Raw genomic sequence first — 17,359 nt, 5'->3', positions numbered from 1 at the left:
GGCATTTGCTTCCCCTTCCTGCCATCGTACTTGTAGTTTGTCATAGCTGTTACAAGTTTTTTCCAAGTCTTTCACTGGCCTACTGAAGCAGACCATCTTGATGCCTTACATTTTATATAAGCAAAGCCAGCCCCCTTCGCCTTAATTTCTACTCTTAAAATTTTTTTCAAGTATCACAGCAGTGTAATGACTACTATAATATGAGCCTCTGACATGGAAATTAGAATATGTGACTGGTTCTTACCCACCCCCGATTACTGCTTTCTAAAGTATTATCTAAACCCATAAATGTACTATTAACAACAAAGTAGCTTATTGAAAAAACTTAACAATAGTTTTTCTAATTTAGTGATGTGGCTATAGAATGAGTGATTATTGCTATTTCCTCTTAACCTCTCTTTTATGGTTTAACTTTCGATTTAGAGTCTACCCATGATGTATAACATAACTTCCTAGAGCACCTTTAGTGTGTGTGTGTGTGTGTGTGTGTGTGTTTCCTTTCTCCCTTGCACTAGTACTTCACTTTTAATCTCCATGCCATATTTGTCTGTCTTTTTAACTTAACAACTAGATGCATCCTTTGAGCCCTCGGTTGCCTTGGCAAGCCTGGTGCAGCATATTCCTCTGCAGATGATCACAGTCCTCATCAGGAGCCTAACCACCGACCCAAATGTAAAAGATGCGAGTATGACCCAAGCTCTCTGCAGGTACTTTGATGTTTACATACCAGGACATAGTCTGGGTTTTTGGATAGTGAAAAACTTTGAGAAATTTCTAAAACTAAAATCTAAAAGTAAATTTGTGGTTTCTCCAGATTAATTAGAATGACTCAACCTTCCTATAGTCTCATTTGAAGTTGTGTGGGCGGGTTGTTTTTCTAGACAATCTATTCCTTACTGTTTCCTGTAGCCTTCTTCCGTGGGGGGGGTGGGGGGGGGTGGTTGTTATCCTCGTATTATTCTGGGTTTGGTTTTGTTTCTCTTAGCTAGGTAGAGATTTTATTTTTCTCTTTCAGCCAGACTCAATAGGTGACACCTGCCCCTGTCTCTTTGGATTTATTTATTTTTGTGGTTTTTTTTTTTTTTTTTTCCCGAGACAGGGTTTCTCTGTGTAGCCTTGGCTGTCCTGGAACTCACTCTGTAGACCAGGCTGGCCTCAAACTCAGAGATCCACCTGCCTCTGCCTCCCAAGTGCTGGGATTAAAGGCGAGCACCACCACGCCCGGCGGATTTATTTATTTTATTTTATGTGTTTTGCCTTTGAATGTGTATGTGTACTGTGTGCATGCGTGGTGTCAGAGGTCAGCTCCTGCAACTAGAATTATGGATGTTTATGACCCACTAGTTGTGTGCTGAAAATCAAACTTGGATCCTCTGCAAGAACAAGTGGCTCTTATCTGCTGAGCCATCTCTCCAGCCCCTACCTTTGCCTCGTGAAAACTATTTTCTCTCCCTTATTCTAGCTGTTTTCTTTTTGTTTGTTCGTTTGTTTGTGATTGGGGGGGGGGTTGTTTTGCTTTTTAAAGATTTATTTTTTATGCACATGAGCAACACTGTAGCTGTCTTCAGATACACCAGATCCCATTACAGATGGTTGTGAGCCACCGTGTGGTTGCTGGGAATTAAACTCAGGATCTCTTGAAGAGCAGTCAATGCTCTTAACCACTGAGCCATCTCTCCAGCCCTAGCTGTTTTTTGTTTTAACATTTTGAAAGTAATAGCACACTGTCACTGGGCATCTACAGGTGCTGCCAGCCTGATTGTCAGCTGTTTCTGATAACATATCCTAAGTGATCTGCAGTCTTACTCGCCATGTCTAACTAGAAACTAATTTGCCCTTTGCAGCACTTTTATGCTTGAACTAAGTTATTCATTCAGAGTGACTTACTGAGTGCTTAACAAGAGTGTCAGGCCCTCAAAATTCCTTGAGCAAACTGATAAAAATAGCTGCTTTCTAGTCAGAGAGACCAACGGTAATGTAGTAGCACTTCACTGACTCCAGCCTTTATCCTGATTTTTAAGATGTTAAAATGTATAAAATGGGTGCCCTAGTTAAAAAGGCCTGGCTTTCTTGCCATACTGCTACATAATAACATTGCTTTTGTTTTGGATTTAGATTTTGTTTTAGAACATACAGTGGATGACTTAGTATGTTAAATGATGAGTTTGTTAGAAACGATAGACAAGAAGAGGGGTAGGCTGTGACTAGGTAGTTTGCAGTTGTCATTAAGATGGCTAAGGACGGGTTTATTGAGGTGCCCACAACACTAAAGTAAAAGAGGAAGCAGTGCTGTGGCTCTGTATTACACGGACAGTCAGCACAGGTGGTGTCTGACATTAGGGTGGCTCAGTATGATTTCTCAACTTTCTGAAGCTTCCAAAACAAGCATTCCGTAGAAGCTAGGCTTTGATTTCTGAGTTCTGCTTTTTCTGGGCTACCATATAAATTTGAGACTTTCTTAAAATGCCGAGTAGATACAGTGAGCCAACAGCTCTAAGTCAGTCACACAAACAGAGTAGGTGCCCAGTATTCTCAAGTGGAATATATGGCTAAATCAGGGTGTTTGGTAGGTTGTTATATTGGAAGTTTTACTCCTTATGGTATTTTCCATCTACAGTAGATATCCAGTGCTGTCATAAGTTGGGGAGTACCTGCCTTGTCTTAAAACCTGCTCAGTTTTCTTTATGATGATGCCCATCCATAGTGCTTGTCCCAGATGCTGTTTCTGCATTTCAGTGACAGAATTGTTTTCATATTGAGCTTGAGCTTTATTTAGCTGCTTAATTTTTGTTTCTTAATTCTTTCTGTCTGTGTATTTAGTCTATTTAAGCAGGTAAGGATTACAGTGGCTTCTGTGTCTCTTATTACATTTACATGAACTGAACTATTCTATGTTGGGCTCTCAGAAAGTGCCATGTGCACTGACACCGCCCAACACCAACTCATACTAGCTGCTTCTTTGTGGTGCTCTGTTAATGGAGCCAATTCATCTGTAACTTGTGCTTCTAATTTCTCAGATCACAAACCTAGAAGCAAGGAACTCCATCCTTTCTCTTATGTTGATTAATATCACTAGTCCCTTGAATTCTATCTTTAAAAATACTGCAGAGATGGCTCAGTGGTTAAAAGCTGCTCTTTCAGAGGTCCTGAGTTCAATCCCCAGCAACCACATGGTGGCTCACAACCATCTATATTGGAATCTGATGACCTCTTCTGGCACACAGGTGTAAGGTATAAAGATAGATAGAGCTCTCATACATAAAAATAAATAATTTTTTTTTAAAGAATAATTCTTAGATGTCATTTTTCTGTCTCTACCATTTGTGAGATCAAATCTGTACTGTTACAATAGTCTGGTTAGTCATATGTAAATATATTCCAAGAACAGGTATAACAACATTCAAGTAGGAAACAGGCCAGGAACAGTGAAATGACATGGGCTACACTATATAAGCAGCTTCTGAGAGGAAGATGGCCCTCAGCCCCAGGGGTCTCTTGATACTTGAATCTGGTTTTTCTGCCTCAGAATTTTCAAAAGAATGCTCAAGTCAAATTATCTGTATAAAATGTCCTATCTATAAAACAGTAGGCCAAATAAGACTGAAAGCTGGAGTCCTCAAGCTGCCTTGGAAAGTGAAAGTTGGTTTTATATTATATTCCATAATTTATGGTTAACTCATTTTGTTGCTTTTCAGAATATTGCCTGGTTGTTGTTGTTGTCGTTGTTGTTGTTGTTGTTGTTGTTGTTTTAGTGAGGGTTTTTGAGGGAATGGGGGTTGGTTTTGGTTTTTCTTTTAAAAAAAAAAAAGATTTATTTATTTATTTTTATGTATATGAGTACACTGAGTACAGATGGTTGTGAGCCATCATGTGGTTGCTGGGAATTGAACTTAGGGCCTCTGCTTGTTCCGGCCCTGCTCGCCCAGGCCCAAAGATTCATTCACTATTATATGTAAGTACACTGTAGCTTCTGACACTCCAGAAGGGGGCATCAGGTCTCATTACAAATGGTTGAGAGCCACTGTGTGGTTGCTGGGAATTGAACTCAGGACCTTCAGAAGAGCAGTCAGTGCTCTTAACCATCTCTCCAGCCCAGTTTTGGTTTTTCAGGGCAGGGTTTCTCTGTATAACCCTGGTGGTCCTGGCTGACCTCAAACTCACAGAGATCCGCCTGCCTCTGCCTTCCAAGTGCTGGAATTAAAGGCCTGCACCACCACCCAGCTACCTGCCTGTTTTAATGTAATGTTATGGTTTTAAAGCTGTGTGAATTTCTTTGAGCTGTAGGAATAAATGGCCTTACTTACAAACACTGGAATCCAAAGTATTAGATGAAAGAACACAATCCCTGTAAGACTGAAATACACAAAGGACGGCCACTGTTGAAACTGAAGTACATCCCAAAGTGCATTATAACATCTAGAGCATACATAGTGCAAATAGCAGTAACACTGCCTGATGAGTCTTGGACAGTTGACAGCTTTCCTAACTTCTTCCAAATCACAGGCAGAAGGCATATCGGTCCATAACACTCTCAGTACCTAACACCTTACTTTCTAGCTATAGAGTAAGCACTCAGGTATTTGTCTCATGAATGACTTCTGTCTGGGCTGCTGTTAAAAACAAATCACAACAACAGAAAAAAAAAAGAAAAAAAAAAAACCTTAGACTGGCTAATTTATAAGCAGACGTACAATTCTTATAGTTCTGATGGTTGAAAATCTGAGCTCAAGACACCATAGAACTTCTCTCATGTTCTTGAATAGTGGAAGGTGCAGGGTCAGTCATCCTTAGCACCTTTATCGGAGTACTAATCCCAGTCATATGGGCCTTGGTCATGGCACTGTACCTCCCGGGGGCCTCATTTCTCGATTCAGGATTAGATTTCAGCACATGAGTGTAAGGTAGAATGGAGACTTATAAAATGAGAAGCTTGAAGAAGACACACCAGGAAAGGCAAATAAGATGATTGTTAATAGTAAAGACACATTGTGAGTGTACATTACTCCTCCTTCCATTAAATTCTCTCTTTAAAGTGAGGTGAAGGTCCTGGCCTTGCATGCACTTGGTCTACTCTGACATGAGTCCAAAGAGCCAAGTGGAAATGCCCACACTACCTCATTTCCATTTAAACAAAAATAAATTGTTGGGGTTTCTTAACTCACTAGTATTTTTAATTTAATAATATCTCAGATCTTTTATTTGGGGGGAGGGTAGGAGGAGACTCTAGTCTACCCCAGGCTGGCTTAGATCTCACTTTCTGATTCAGGCTATTCTCTAATTTATAGCAGCCCTCCTTCCTTGGGCTCATAAGTAAGATTACAAGTGAGCCACCATGCCCTACTCTTACCTTTCCATCTTACAGTGTCCTCGTACCTCCATGGTATTCTGTGTTGTCAGGACTACAGTGTACCTTTCTTTCCTTTACCGGTGGCAGGTTACACTTTTTTTAAATTTTCCCATATCATAAACAATGCTTGGGTATACATTTAGGGGAGGAGGTTGCAGTGCTAGGATCAAACCCAAGGCATACACCAGGCAAGAGTTCTACCTCTAAGGTATCATCCCAGCATGAGAATACAACATACTGCTATAGGCTTTATTTTGCTTTTTTTCTTCCTTCAGACAGTCTTACTATGTATCCTTTTCTGGACTCTACATTAACAGAGATCTGCCTCTGCCTCTCTGCCTCCCAAGTGCTGTAATTAAAGTAGCATGTACCACCATACTAAGCTTGCGTTTACCTTCTGAGACAGCATCTCCTGCATCACAGACTGCCCACCCCCGAACTTGATAGTAGCCAAGGATGACCTTTAGTTTCTGATCCTCATCTCAAGAGCTGGAATCTGTAGCAGTGTCAACTTTCAAAGTGTTGATGATCCCTCGCAAAGCTCTGTACATGGCCAACCAAAAAGCACTACCAGCTCAGCTCAGTACCTGCCCCGACGTGGATGTACTCTTCAGAAATACATGTGTCTTCCTTAGTCTCTGTATAATGCCTACAGATTTTTCTGAAAAGCAGCCCTGCAATAGTTGGAAGATAGCAACTGTGCCAGTGACTTGGAACCATTACTGTTATGGTGAGAAGTCAGGAAAAAAGAAAACAAAATTTGTGTAGAGGATGGAGGGCACCTAGATAACAGCAGTTAGTGTACATTGTACTTGGGATCCTCATACTTTTTAAAACATTTAAATCTTAAAACAACAAAAAAAAGTTGTGCATTACTAGAAACCCAACACTTGGGGGCCTACAACAGAATATTGCCACAAGTTTAAGGCTAGCTTGGGCAACACTGTGAGACCCTGTCCTGAAAGACTGACAAAGACGGTACTCCAGCCCTAAGGTAAATGGCTGGGCAGTGCTGATGTCGTGGTGGTGTTCTCTCGGTCACCGGCTTATGTCGTCGGTATTTATGTTTGCGTTTGTACAGTCATTGAGATGAGATGGCTCAGAGGTATATTCTCCACAACTCTGGCAACCTAAGCTCACTCCTCAGATCCCACACACATATATACATGCTCACACATTAATAATAAACTTTTTAGAAGGATGCAAATTGCTCCTTGTGTTAATAATTGATGGAGGGTACAGCCATGATGAGTATTTCCAATGTTAGATTCCCCCAACTAATGAATCATGAATTGAGATTTTTTTAAGCCTTCAGAAACCTAAGAATTTTCCTTACTCTTTTATTAGTATGTAATCCATCTAAATAGATTGCTTCACCAGGTTTCATAAACATGTAGCCTGGCTGCTTTCCAAAGAGTTGTACTGGTCTTCAGTGTGCTATATATCTAGCTTTAGAAAGCGGCTCCATCAGAACCCAGATTCCTTTGTCTTTTTTCCATTGAAGTGACTTGATATTTACTAAAGGAAATAGACGGTAATGTAAACCAGATCATTAGAATATTTGCATACTCAGTGTCTGTTATGATCGGAGGTTTCCTTGTGTTGCCATTGTGTATACGATTTTGAAAGAAGTATAGGAGCCTGCTTCAGGGTTCAGATTGTAGCCTCTTTAAATGGCGTCTTTCATATTACATTGCTTTCCAAAAAGCGAAATCTTCGTTGATACTCAGACATCAGATGTCTGATTTTTAAACTCCTCTTATAACATTTACTGTTGAACAAGTTTTTGATATCCCTATATCAAGCGTCCATTAGAAATTTGGCATTTATGAGAAGTGATCATTTATCATAAAGTCTTATGGGAATATATTGCTTACAAGACCAGAAAGTGCTTCAAGACAGGCCACAGTTACATTCATTGCTGTATATTTCTTTTTACTAGAAGCTCAGTAGTAAATACTGAGTCACAAACTGAATGGTTACTTATTGTAACTCTTGCTACTCCTAACTAATGTTGAAAGTATTTTAAATACTGATAATTGTGTTTTGTTTTGGTTTTTTTCAGAATGATTGACTGGCTGTCCTGGCCATTGGCTCAGCATGTAGATACGTGGGTAATTGCTCTCCTGAAAGGACTGGCAGCTGTTCAGAAGTTTACTATTTTGATAGATGTTACTTTGCTGAAAATAGAACTGGTGAGTAGAAGTAGATGAGCCCATTGGAGTGCATACAATTCTGAGTATGTTCCTAGTTTTGGTTTTGTTTTAAATAGGTTTTGGGGGCAAAGCCAGTGAGACAGAGATAGTCATTTGAAACTAGTTTGCAGTTTTCAAACAGTTTTCATTCACTTTAGTTGTTTCTCTGTTCTTGTTAGTGTTGGTTTGATGATGTTTGTTTTCCATCTTCTGGTTTTTAGAGACAGTCTCACTATGGAGCCCAGACTGACCTCAAACTCACAATCCTCCTGTCTTAACCACACAAATAGAAAGGCACCATGCTTGGCTCCAAATGCAAAATGTCAGACTTCTAGCACTACGCCCCACCTAACTGCCTTGAGACTCTGCATTCTGTGTTGCTAACCCAGGACACAATTGATCACAATTTTTGTTTTGAGTTTTGGTTTTTCCCAGTGCTAGGAATCCAGCCCAGAGTTAGGCACCCCTGATCTACATCCTCAGCCAAGTCACTCCCTCATTAAAACACTGTCTTTGTTTAATTCCCAGGACATTATGCCCTCTTGACTCTTGTCTTTTGCTGACATTATCAGGCTCTGCTCTAACTGATCTTTGGTCCACTTTCTTCTTTTTTTTTTTTTTTTTTTTTGATTGTTACTATGAATAATGATAAATCAAAACATGTACTGGACTTAGAAGATAGCTCAGCAGCTAAGAGAATGTACTGGTCCTGAAGACTACCAGAGCAATGTTCCCAACATACTACCAGGGTGGTTCACAACCTCCTGAAATAACAGATACATTGGCCCTGCTCTCACATATACATACCACCACATAGAAAAGCACAAGGGGTCCCATTTTTTTTTCCATTTTTTATTAGGTATTTAGCTCATTTACATTTCCAATGCTATACCAAAAGTCCCCCATACCCACCCACTCCCACTCCCCTACCCACCCACTCCCCCTTTTTGGCCCTGGCGTTCCCCTGTACTGGGGCATATAAAGTTTGCGTGTCCAATGGGCCTCTCTTTCCAGTGATGGCCGACTAGGCCATCTTTTGATACATATGCAGCTAGAGTCAAGAGCTCCGGGGTACTGGTTAGTTCATAATGTTGTTCCACCTATAGGGTTGCAGATCCCTTTAGCTCCTTGGGTACTTTCTCTAGCTCCTTCATTGGGAGCCCTGTGATCCATCCATTAACTGACTGTGAGCATCCACTTCTGTGTTTGCTAGGCCCCGGCATAGTCTCACAAGAGACAGCTACATCTGGGTCCTTTCGATAAAATCTTGCTAGTGTATGCAATGGTGTCAGCGTTTGGATGCTGATTATGGGGTGGATCCCTGGATATGGCAGTCTCTACATGGTCCATCCTTTTATCTCAGCTCCAAACTTTGTCTCTGTAACTCCTTCCATGGGTGTTTTGTTCCCACTTCTAAGGAGGGGCACAGTGTCCACACTTCAATCTTCATTCTTCTTGAGTTTCATGTGTTTAGCAAATTGTATCTTATATCTTGGGTATCCTAGGTTTTGGGCTAAAATCCACTTATCAGTGAGTACATATTGTGTGAGTTCCTTTGTGAATGTGTTACCTCACTCAGGATGATGCCCTCCAGGTCCATCCATTTGGCTAGGAATTTCATAAATTCATTCTTTTTAATAGCTGAGTAGTACTCCATTGTGTAGATGTACCACATTTTCTGTATCCATTCCTCTGTTGAGGGGCATCTGGGTTCTTTCCAGCTTCTGGCTATTATAAATAAGGCTGCTATGAACATAGTGGAGCATGTGTCCTTCTTACCAGTTGGGGCATCTTCTGGATATATGCCCAGGAGAGGTATTGCTGGATCCTCTGGTAGTACTATGTCCAATTTTCTGAGGAACCGCCAGACTGATTTCCAGAGTGGTTGTACAAGCCTGCAAGCCCACCAACAATGGAGGAGTGTTCCTCTTTCTCCACATCCACGCCAGCATCTGCTGTCACCTGAATTTTTGATCTTAGCCATTCCCACTTTCTTCTTAATCCAAACTTACTGCAAGTGTTCTATACCATACAGTAACCATAGATGCTACATGGACTTAAATAAGGTGTCCAACTTAAGGCATAACAGATTTATATTTGAGTTCACTATTTGCCCTTGAATTAGGTATTCATTTTGTCTTAGTTACTATTGTATTGCTGCAAAGAGACACCATGACTATGGTGATTTGAATAGAATGGCTCCCATAGACTCACATGTGTATGCTTGGCCCAGGGAGTGGCACTATTAGAAGGTGTGGCCTTGTTAGAGGAAGTGTGTGCTGGAGGGGAGGGGGCTTTGAGGTCTCCTATGCTGATGCTCTGCCCAGACACAGTTCCCTTCTGCTGTCTGCAGATGAAGATGTAGAACTCTCAGCTCCAGTATCATATCTTCCTGGTCTCTGTTCCCGCCATTACAAACCAGCCCCAATTAAATGTTTGGTTTTGTTTTAATAAGAGTTGCTTCATGGTGCTGGAGAGGTGCCTCAGCGGTTAGGAACACTGACTGTTCTTCCAGAGGTCCTGAGTTCAATTCCCAGCACGTGGTAGCTCACAACCATCTGTAATGGACCAGATGCCTTCTTCTGGTGTGTCTGAATTCAGCTATAATGTAATTATATACATAAAATAAATAATTCTTTAAAAAAGAGAGAGAGTTGCTTCAATCATGGTGTCTGTTCACAACAATGAAGTCCTAACTAAGGCAGTGACCAAGAAAAGCTCTTATAATAGAAAGCATTTAATTGGGGCTGGCTTACAATTTCAGAGGATTGGCCCATGATCCTCCTGGCTGGAAGCAGACAGGCATTAACTCTGGAGCAGTAGTTGAGAGCTTTGCATCCTGATCCTCAGACAGCAGGCAGACAGAACCTGGACTTGGCATGGAAACCTCAAAGCCCACCCCCAGTGACACACCTCCTAGTCCTTCTAATCCTCAAATAGCTCTACTCCCTGCTGACTACACATTCAAATATGGCTTTGGGGGCCACTCTTAACTCAAACCATCACACATTGATTCAGTTATCTAAACTCAGATCTTTCTCTTTTGCTTTTCTTAAGGGGAAGGGGGACAAGTGGAGATAATTTAGATTTTGTTTGTGCTTTTTTCCATAAAAAGAGTTATTACAGCAAAAGAAAGATAGAATACATTACAAAGACACATGTTCTGACTAACTCAGGAAGTGAGTAGCCTATACTCGAAAATGCTAAATTCATATAAATCCACACTCTCACTACTGATTTTTACTCCCAAACCTGGTGCTCTCCCTCTTGATAAATAGCTATCTTCAATAGCTTCCACTCACTTGGGCCCTAGTCTTTGGAGCAACCCTTCTCTTTTTACTGTCTATAAAATACTGTCTGTCCTATAAAATTTACTAACTTTAAATGCCCAGAATCCTACTACTCCTTTAACCCACTACATCCCTGTTGCTGGTGTAAAGTCATCATCTCTTGTTACATTGATTTCAGCAGCTTCCTTGGTCCTGCCTTTAGTTCCTTACATGTTACACAAGAGCTCCCGTTGCTGTCTTCTGTCATCCTATGTCCAGATGTTTTCGCCTTCATCTCTTACTTCAGTGACATTGCCCTTAATTGTCTGGCGCACCAGTCTGGATGGTCTGGGACCTTTGCAATACTGTCTGTCTGTTCATAAATGCTCTTGTTCTGTCTGTGGAGCTGATATCCCTCAGTTTACACTCAGCTGTCACATTTTTCTGGGTCATTTTTAACACCCTCTTTAAAATGGCAGACTCCTTGGCCGCCCAGTGTTTGCTGGTCACTGTGTTCTACTTTGTATTTTTAGCATGTATTGCTATTTATTTCTTTTTATTATCTTGTACGTGTCCTCTTAGCCATAAGCCATGGATGGCCTATAGTAACTGGAGCAGTGCCAAATAATAGTAGGTGTTCAGTAAATACTGATCGAGTAAACTGAATGATAGCGACCTAGGGAACCGTAACCTCATTTGCATATTTTCACTTAATGTGGGAATTTTGAGAATTGTTTAGATCACTAAATTCTTTAATTTCAATCCTTTGTTCTTTCATTTTCTTCTAATAATGTGTTAGGATAGGGCTATCAAGGAAGAGGGACACTGACACTAACGAGCTGTCAGCTGTAGAGAAGGGTTAATAAATCTTTAGCTGTGAACTCTGAGAATGGTGTCTCCTTCCGCAGGTTTTTAACCGACTTTGGTTTCCTCTCGTGAGACCTGGTGCTCTTGCAGTCCTCTCTCATATGCTGCTTAGTTTTCAGCATTCTCCTGAGGCATTCCATGTGGTAAGTACGGTGGAAGCTCTCTGAACCAGAAACGCTTGTTCTCAAAGTATAGCTCATAGTGGATACTTAATGAAAAGACTGTAGGTTAGCTTTATAGCATGTCATGTAACTATAAATTCTTAACAAATTGAGTTTGTAGAATATCCTGACAAAGACAGTATTTTGAGAAAGTTTGTACTTCACCTAAACAGCCCCACTCAACAACCATTGCCAGCAACTGAAGTTACTGCTATAGGGAGCTGTCATCGCAGGGTGCCTTTACACAGTAGCAGTGTAGAAACCTTTACACAGTGGCAGAAACTACAGAAACAAGTTAGCCTTAGGTGTAGGGCTTTTTCTTCTTTCTCAGCCCCTAACTCCATCTTAATGATAGTCACAGTTCTACCAACCACCCAAAGCCAATTGCTTGCTGGCTTTGATTTGATTGCAGTTGTCGGTTACTACATGTGAAGAATGACAGAATGTTATTGGAAATCTGTTTGTTTCAGGAAACTGTCATGTGGTTATCTGCATTCTCCAAGGTCTGACCATGTTTTACAGGAGTAGAAACTCAGCAGCAGCCCCTCCCAACCTGAGGGACACTAATACACCATGACAAGTCAGGAGACATGACGAAGAGCAGAGCTAATTCCTCTTGGTTGTGCGCAGCTAGCAAGGTAGCCTCAGCACCCTAGGCTCACATGGGCTAGCCAGTACCTTGTCCTCGGGGAAATCCACAGACTTTGTTTCAGGGAAACCTTGGCAATAAGTCACTTCATTTCATATTTTGGATGAGTGATTTCTGTAGTAATTGCTCTCATAGTAGTGAAATTGATGGTGAAACCATAAGATTCTCTCTTTATCAAATTACTCAATTTTGAGCTAGTTTACTTAAATATATAAATAAAATGTCTTGTAAAATGTCTACAAAATGTCCTGTCTTGTGACATCATTACGTACAGGATATTTGAATAAAGGCTTCTTTTCTTTTCAAAAGTTGTGGGAAAGGAATTACAGCATATGGCCTTGCACACTGGTGCCTTTCCTTAACCTCTGTGGAGAATCACATAGGCTCTGCTGAACTCTTACTCCCTTTTCTTACAGTTTGTTAAAAGAAGGTACTTCCTTACCTTTTGTATTGTTTTTTTTCCTCTATCTCTTTCTGAAAAAGGAAGTTGAAATAACAAAGTTGAAATGTTTGGCTGAAATTTTAGCTGTTGGATTAAAGCAGTTTTAAATCACCTATTTAAGAAATATCTAGGTTTGAAATTTGAAGTTTTTGATCTAAGTAAAGCCTGAAAATCAAGACCTAGTACTTTGTGAATACTCTGCAAAACTCAACTAAAGCTAGCTTGGAGACCCAGTATGACACTCCGTGTGGGGAGGGGTTTATGTGATGTAGGTACATCTGAGCAGCAGCCTGGGATGAACAGCATACTCGTTCATTACATTTCCTGTTTAGAAATCTGAGAATAATCCAGGAAGTTGTGATAGGTTACAGGCCCAGCTGCCCTGGAACTCACTCTATAGACCAGGCTGGCCTCGAACTCAGAAATCCACCTGCCTCTGCCTCCCAAGTGCTGGGATTTAAGGCGTGTGCCACCACTGCCCAGCTTCATATACTTTTAATAAAAAGAAAATTTTATTTTAGATGGATCTGTGGTGCATAGTTAAAATGGAAAAAAAAAGCAAAATTAGTAATTAAGCTATATGTATTTCCTCAAGTAGTTGAATGAGTATTGCAGTAACTTCTAAATGCATTTAATTTCATACATTAAAATATTTAAATTTGGGGGCTAGACAGATAGCTCAGTGTTTAAGAGCACTTGTTGAACAACCCAGGCTCAGTTTGCAACACCCACACCGTGATTCACAACCATCTGTAGCTACAGTTTCCGGGGCTCTGACACTGTCTTCTGACCTCCCTGGGTATTCACCTTTGTTTCAGGTAACACTCATACACATGAAATCTAACTTGGAATCGTTTAGAAGGCATCAGCCTGCTTGAGTGGCAGTCTACACTGCTGGGAAAGGACTGCATCTCATTTCCTTGTTGGTGATGAGAGTGGCCATTGACAATGTGATAGGAGACAAGACTGCAGCCTGGTTGTGAAGGCCATTTCTCGACTGGAAGAACTTTGGAAGACTTGAAACTATGAAATTCACTTTTAGAGTCCTTTTCTTTCATCTTTCTCCCTTTACCTCTGAGAAAACAAAATAATTTTGGATTTCAGTCTAGTTTAGCAAGAAAGTGACAGATTTTAGTTTTATGAAATTGTCACTGAGATGTGTTAGAAACGTAGAAATGAGAGCCAGGGATATTCTCAGTGATAGAGCACTCTTCTAAGATGCAGGAGTACCTGGGTTGTATCTTCGAGGTGACGAGAAGGGAGGGAGGAAAACCAGACAAAAGAACAAACTCATTAGAATCTGGTAGCTGGCGTGTCCACACCCCAGGCAGCCACAGGTAACTGAGGAAAGCTGATGAGAACACAGCACAAAATCATAAACTGACTGAGAAAGGGGTACTAGGATCAGTGGATCCAAGGGAGGTGTGTTATACCTCAGCAGTTAAGAGCTTGGCTACTATGCCTGTGGATCTGCGCTTAATTCCCAGTACACAAATAGTACTCCACGTGACTGGAACTCTACTTCTGGGGAACCTGATGCCCACTTCTGATCTCTGTGAGCACCAGGCCAGGCACACATGTGGTACATGGATATATGTGCAGGGGAAATATCCAAATGCATAAAGTTAAAATATAGAGAGAAGGTAGGGCATGAAAGTAAGTAGAGTGTGTATGTGTGTGTATGAGTTATCCAAGAAAGCTTTAATTAATAAAAGATTAAAATTTTAAATCATAAATTTAAATTGTGCACTTTTTGTGCCAACTCCTTTCCAACCACCCAATTCTGGAACACCAGCCTAGAAGCTGACAATGTGGTACTATACGCACCTGCTGTAGTATGGCCACATCAGGTAACTGTCATAGAATTCAGGTCTTAAAAGATGGCATAAAAGGTACAATGTGACTTAATGCATTGACACAGAAGAAATCCAGACAGTGCAGGACAGCAATTAACAGTGGTTAATTGCAGAATCTGACCACTGATTGAGGTACTGTTTGGTGAGACAACCCTGATAGAGTAGTGAATACAGTTTATCAGGATTTGGAGCTGCAAAGATATTATGCATAAAGAACCTGGGACACCTTTAGTTCAGAAGTATACTTATATATGGTATCAGATTATGATTAATAATTAGTTGAAAAAATATTCTATCATGATGTCAGCCGTTTCTGTAAAATAGAATTTTCATTTTGCTATCTCTCTCTTTTTTTTTAAAGATTTATTTATTGATTATATGTAAGTACACTGTAGCTGTCTTCAGACACTCCAGAAGAGGGAGTCAGATCTCCTCTTGTGAGCCACCATGTGGTTGCGGGGATTTGAACTCTAGACCTTCGGAAGAGCAGTCGGGTGCTCTTACCCACTGAGCCATCTCACCAGCCCTTGGCTATCTCTTAAATCTTTGATTGTATAAGAGTTGGTATTTAGCAACCATGTCCCCAAAGTACAGTGACTTTCACTCTATCAGAAACCATCAACTGGGAATTGCTCTTCTTCCAAAGATTGGGCCTCTCTGGGACCCCTCTACAGTTCATACTGGAAGTATGACCTGCACAAAACCTGAACAACAGCTTTTCTGCCAAAAGTTGGGCCTCTCTGGGACCCCTCTCCAATTCATACTGGAAGTGCAACTGGCTTGATTTTGTTCAGGTATTGTTCAGGAAACTACAGGCGCTATTAGTTGAGGTGTAAAGCAGTCATGTCATGTCAAAAGTCTGCATTTCACAGCCCCTCCCCTCAACTATAAACTCTGACTTTCTTTGACAACTCTTCTGATGTTCCCTGAGCCTTGGGTGTGGGGAGATTAATAAAAATACTTCATTCACTGCTTTTAAAAAAAAGTTGGTATTTAGACTAATTTTAAGTGAAAGAGCATTATTTTACCATTTACCAGTATTAAATATTTTAATAATGAGCATTATTTTTGGAGCAGCTGTTTTGTTAATAAGGATATGACCTATCTAAGGTATTATTCCTGTTATTATCAAACAATATATTCTTATTAGCTGAGCACAATTTTAGTTACATATAGAGACTTTTGCAGTACACATTGCTATGTACTTTTTTCATTTTTTTTTCAGTTGAAAAATTTAAACTTAACACTAGATGGAGCTCTTTCACTAATTTCAGTTGGGGGATTTCATTGTATTGGTTTTGTTTTTTTGTTTTTTGTTTTTTTTTTTCCGGGAGTTTTAACATTGTTCTGTTAAATAATCTGGTTGGGTTGTGGTGTAACTCACTAATAGAGCACTTGCCTGGCATACACAAGGGTAAGGCTTGAGCCATGGTACTCAAAAGAGGTTTTTAAAAAACAATTTATCTATTCAATAGAATGACCATAGCACTTTTACCTGAAAGTGTTTTTTTTTTTAATGCAACAATGACTGAAACTCCTTTGTACATGTAGTTTGTATTTTAGGTGGATTGTGTGTATAATACATACAGAGATCAAAAGACAATTTACGGGTGTCAGTTCTCTGGATCAAATTCAGGTCCCTAGCATTTGGTAGCAAGGACCTTACCTGCTAAGGCATCCCACAATCTTTAATTGTATTAATAAAAACATTTTATTTAATATAATTACAGTGTGTGTGGAAGTCAGAGGACAATTTGACAGTGAGTTCTTCCACCATCTAGGTTCTAGAGATTTAACTGAGCTTGTTGGGCTTGGTGAGAAATAGATGCTTTTTACTGCTGAGCTGAAGGAGAAGCATATTAAATGCAATTACAGGAGCTGGAGAGAGAGCTCAGCATTAAGAGTGCTTGCTAGAGGACCTGAGTTCAGTTCTCAGCACCCAGGCCTGTGTGGTTCACAAGCACCTGTAACTCCAGCTCCAGGGGAGTTCAAAACCCCCATCTGTCCTCTGTGGGCATGCGTGTGTGCACACTCGCACACACACACATAAATAAAAAAAATAACATTTTAATGCAATTACAGTTATATAACTTAAAAAATTAGATTTAGCTTGCCAATTGAACAGTGTATGACTTTAAGGGAAAAAAGTGATGAAACGTATAGAAAAGTATGTGTTTATCATGTAGTGATTGCATTCTGCTGTCAACTTGTGTGAATTAAGAGTGCTTGTCCCGGTTCTCTTTTCAGATTGTCCCTCATATAGTTAACTTGGTTCACTCCTTCAGAAGTGATGGCCTACCTTCCAGCACAGCCTTCCTAGTACAGTTAACAGAGTTGGTTCACTGTATGATGTACCATTACTCCGGATTCCCAGATCTCTATGAGCCTATTCTGGAGGCAGTAAAGGTATGATGGCTTTTTGTACCAGACTTGGTGAGCGACATATGATATAAGGAACAAATTTGGTAAAATGTATTCCTTTACTGTAATGAGCTGTTTTTAAGGTGGTAGTTTCATTAATGTCAGGGCATAATCTCTTATTTGCTATCGCCATGCTAGATCAATAACCACAT

At 40.4% G+C, this 17,359-nt stretch overlaps 1 protein-coding gene across 3 annotated transcripts in view; it reads left to right on the top strand.

Moving 5' to 3' along the window:
- Usp38 (ubiquitin specific peptidase 38) overlaps window positions 1–17,359 on the top strand; it is a 34,290-nt gene that overhangs the window by 2,140 nt on the left and 14,791 nt on the right. For 2 of the 3 annotated variants that reach the window (XR_003947351.1, NM_027554.2), the window contains exons 2-5: window positions 572–707; window positions 7,413–7,542; window positions 11,720–11,821; window positions 17,034–17,192. Coding sequence is in view for 2 of the 3 variants with exons in the window: in NM_027554.2 (NP_081830.2) it covers window positions 572–707; window positions 7,413–7,542; window positions 11,720–11,821; window positions 17,034–17,192 (527 nt within the window). In the remaining variant the exon portion in view is untranslated. Of the gene's footprint in view, window positions 1–571; window positions 708–7,412; window positions 7,543–11,719; window positions 11,822–11,885; window positions 12,478–17,033; window positions 17,193–17,359 lie in introns of those variants that run through there. The other variant, XM_006531450.4, reaches the window with a different exon arrangement.

This window comes from Mus musculus, chromosome 8, assembly GCF_000001635.26.
Source record: "Mus musculus strain C57BL/6J chromosome 8, GRCm38.p6 C57BL/6J".
Classification (NCBI taxonomy): domain Eukaryota; kingdom Metazoa; phylum Chordata; class Mammalia; order Rodentia; family Muridae; genus Mus; species Mus musculus.
This window is presented reverse-complemented; position numbering and strand designations above follow the sequence as displayed.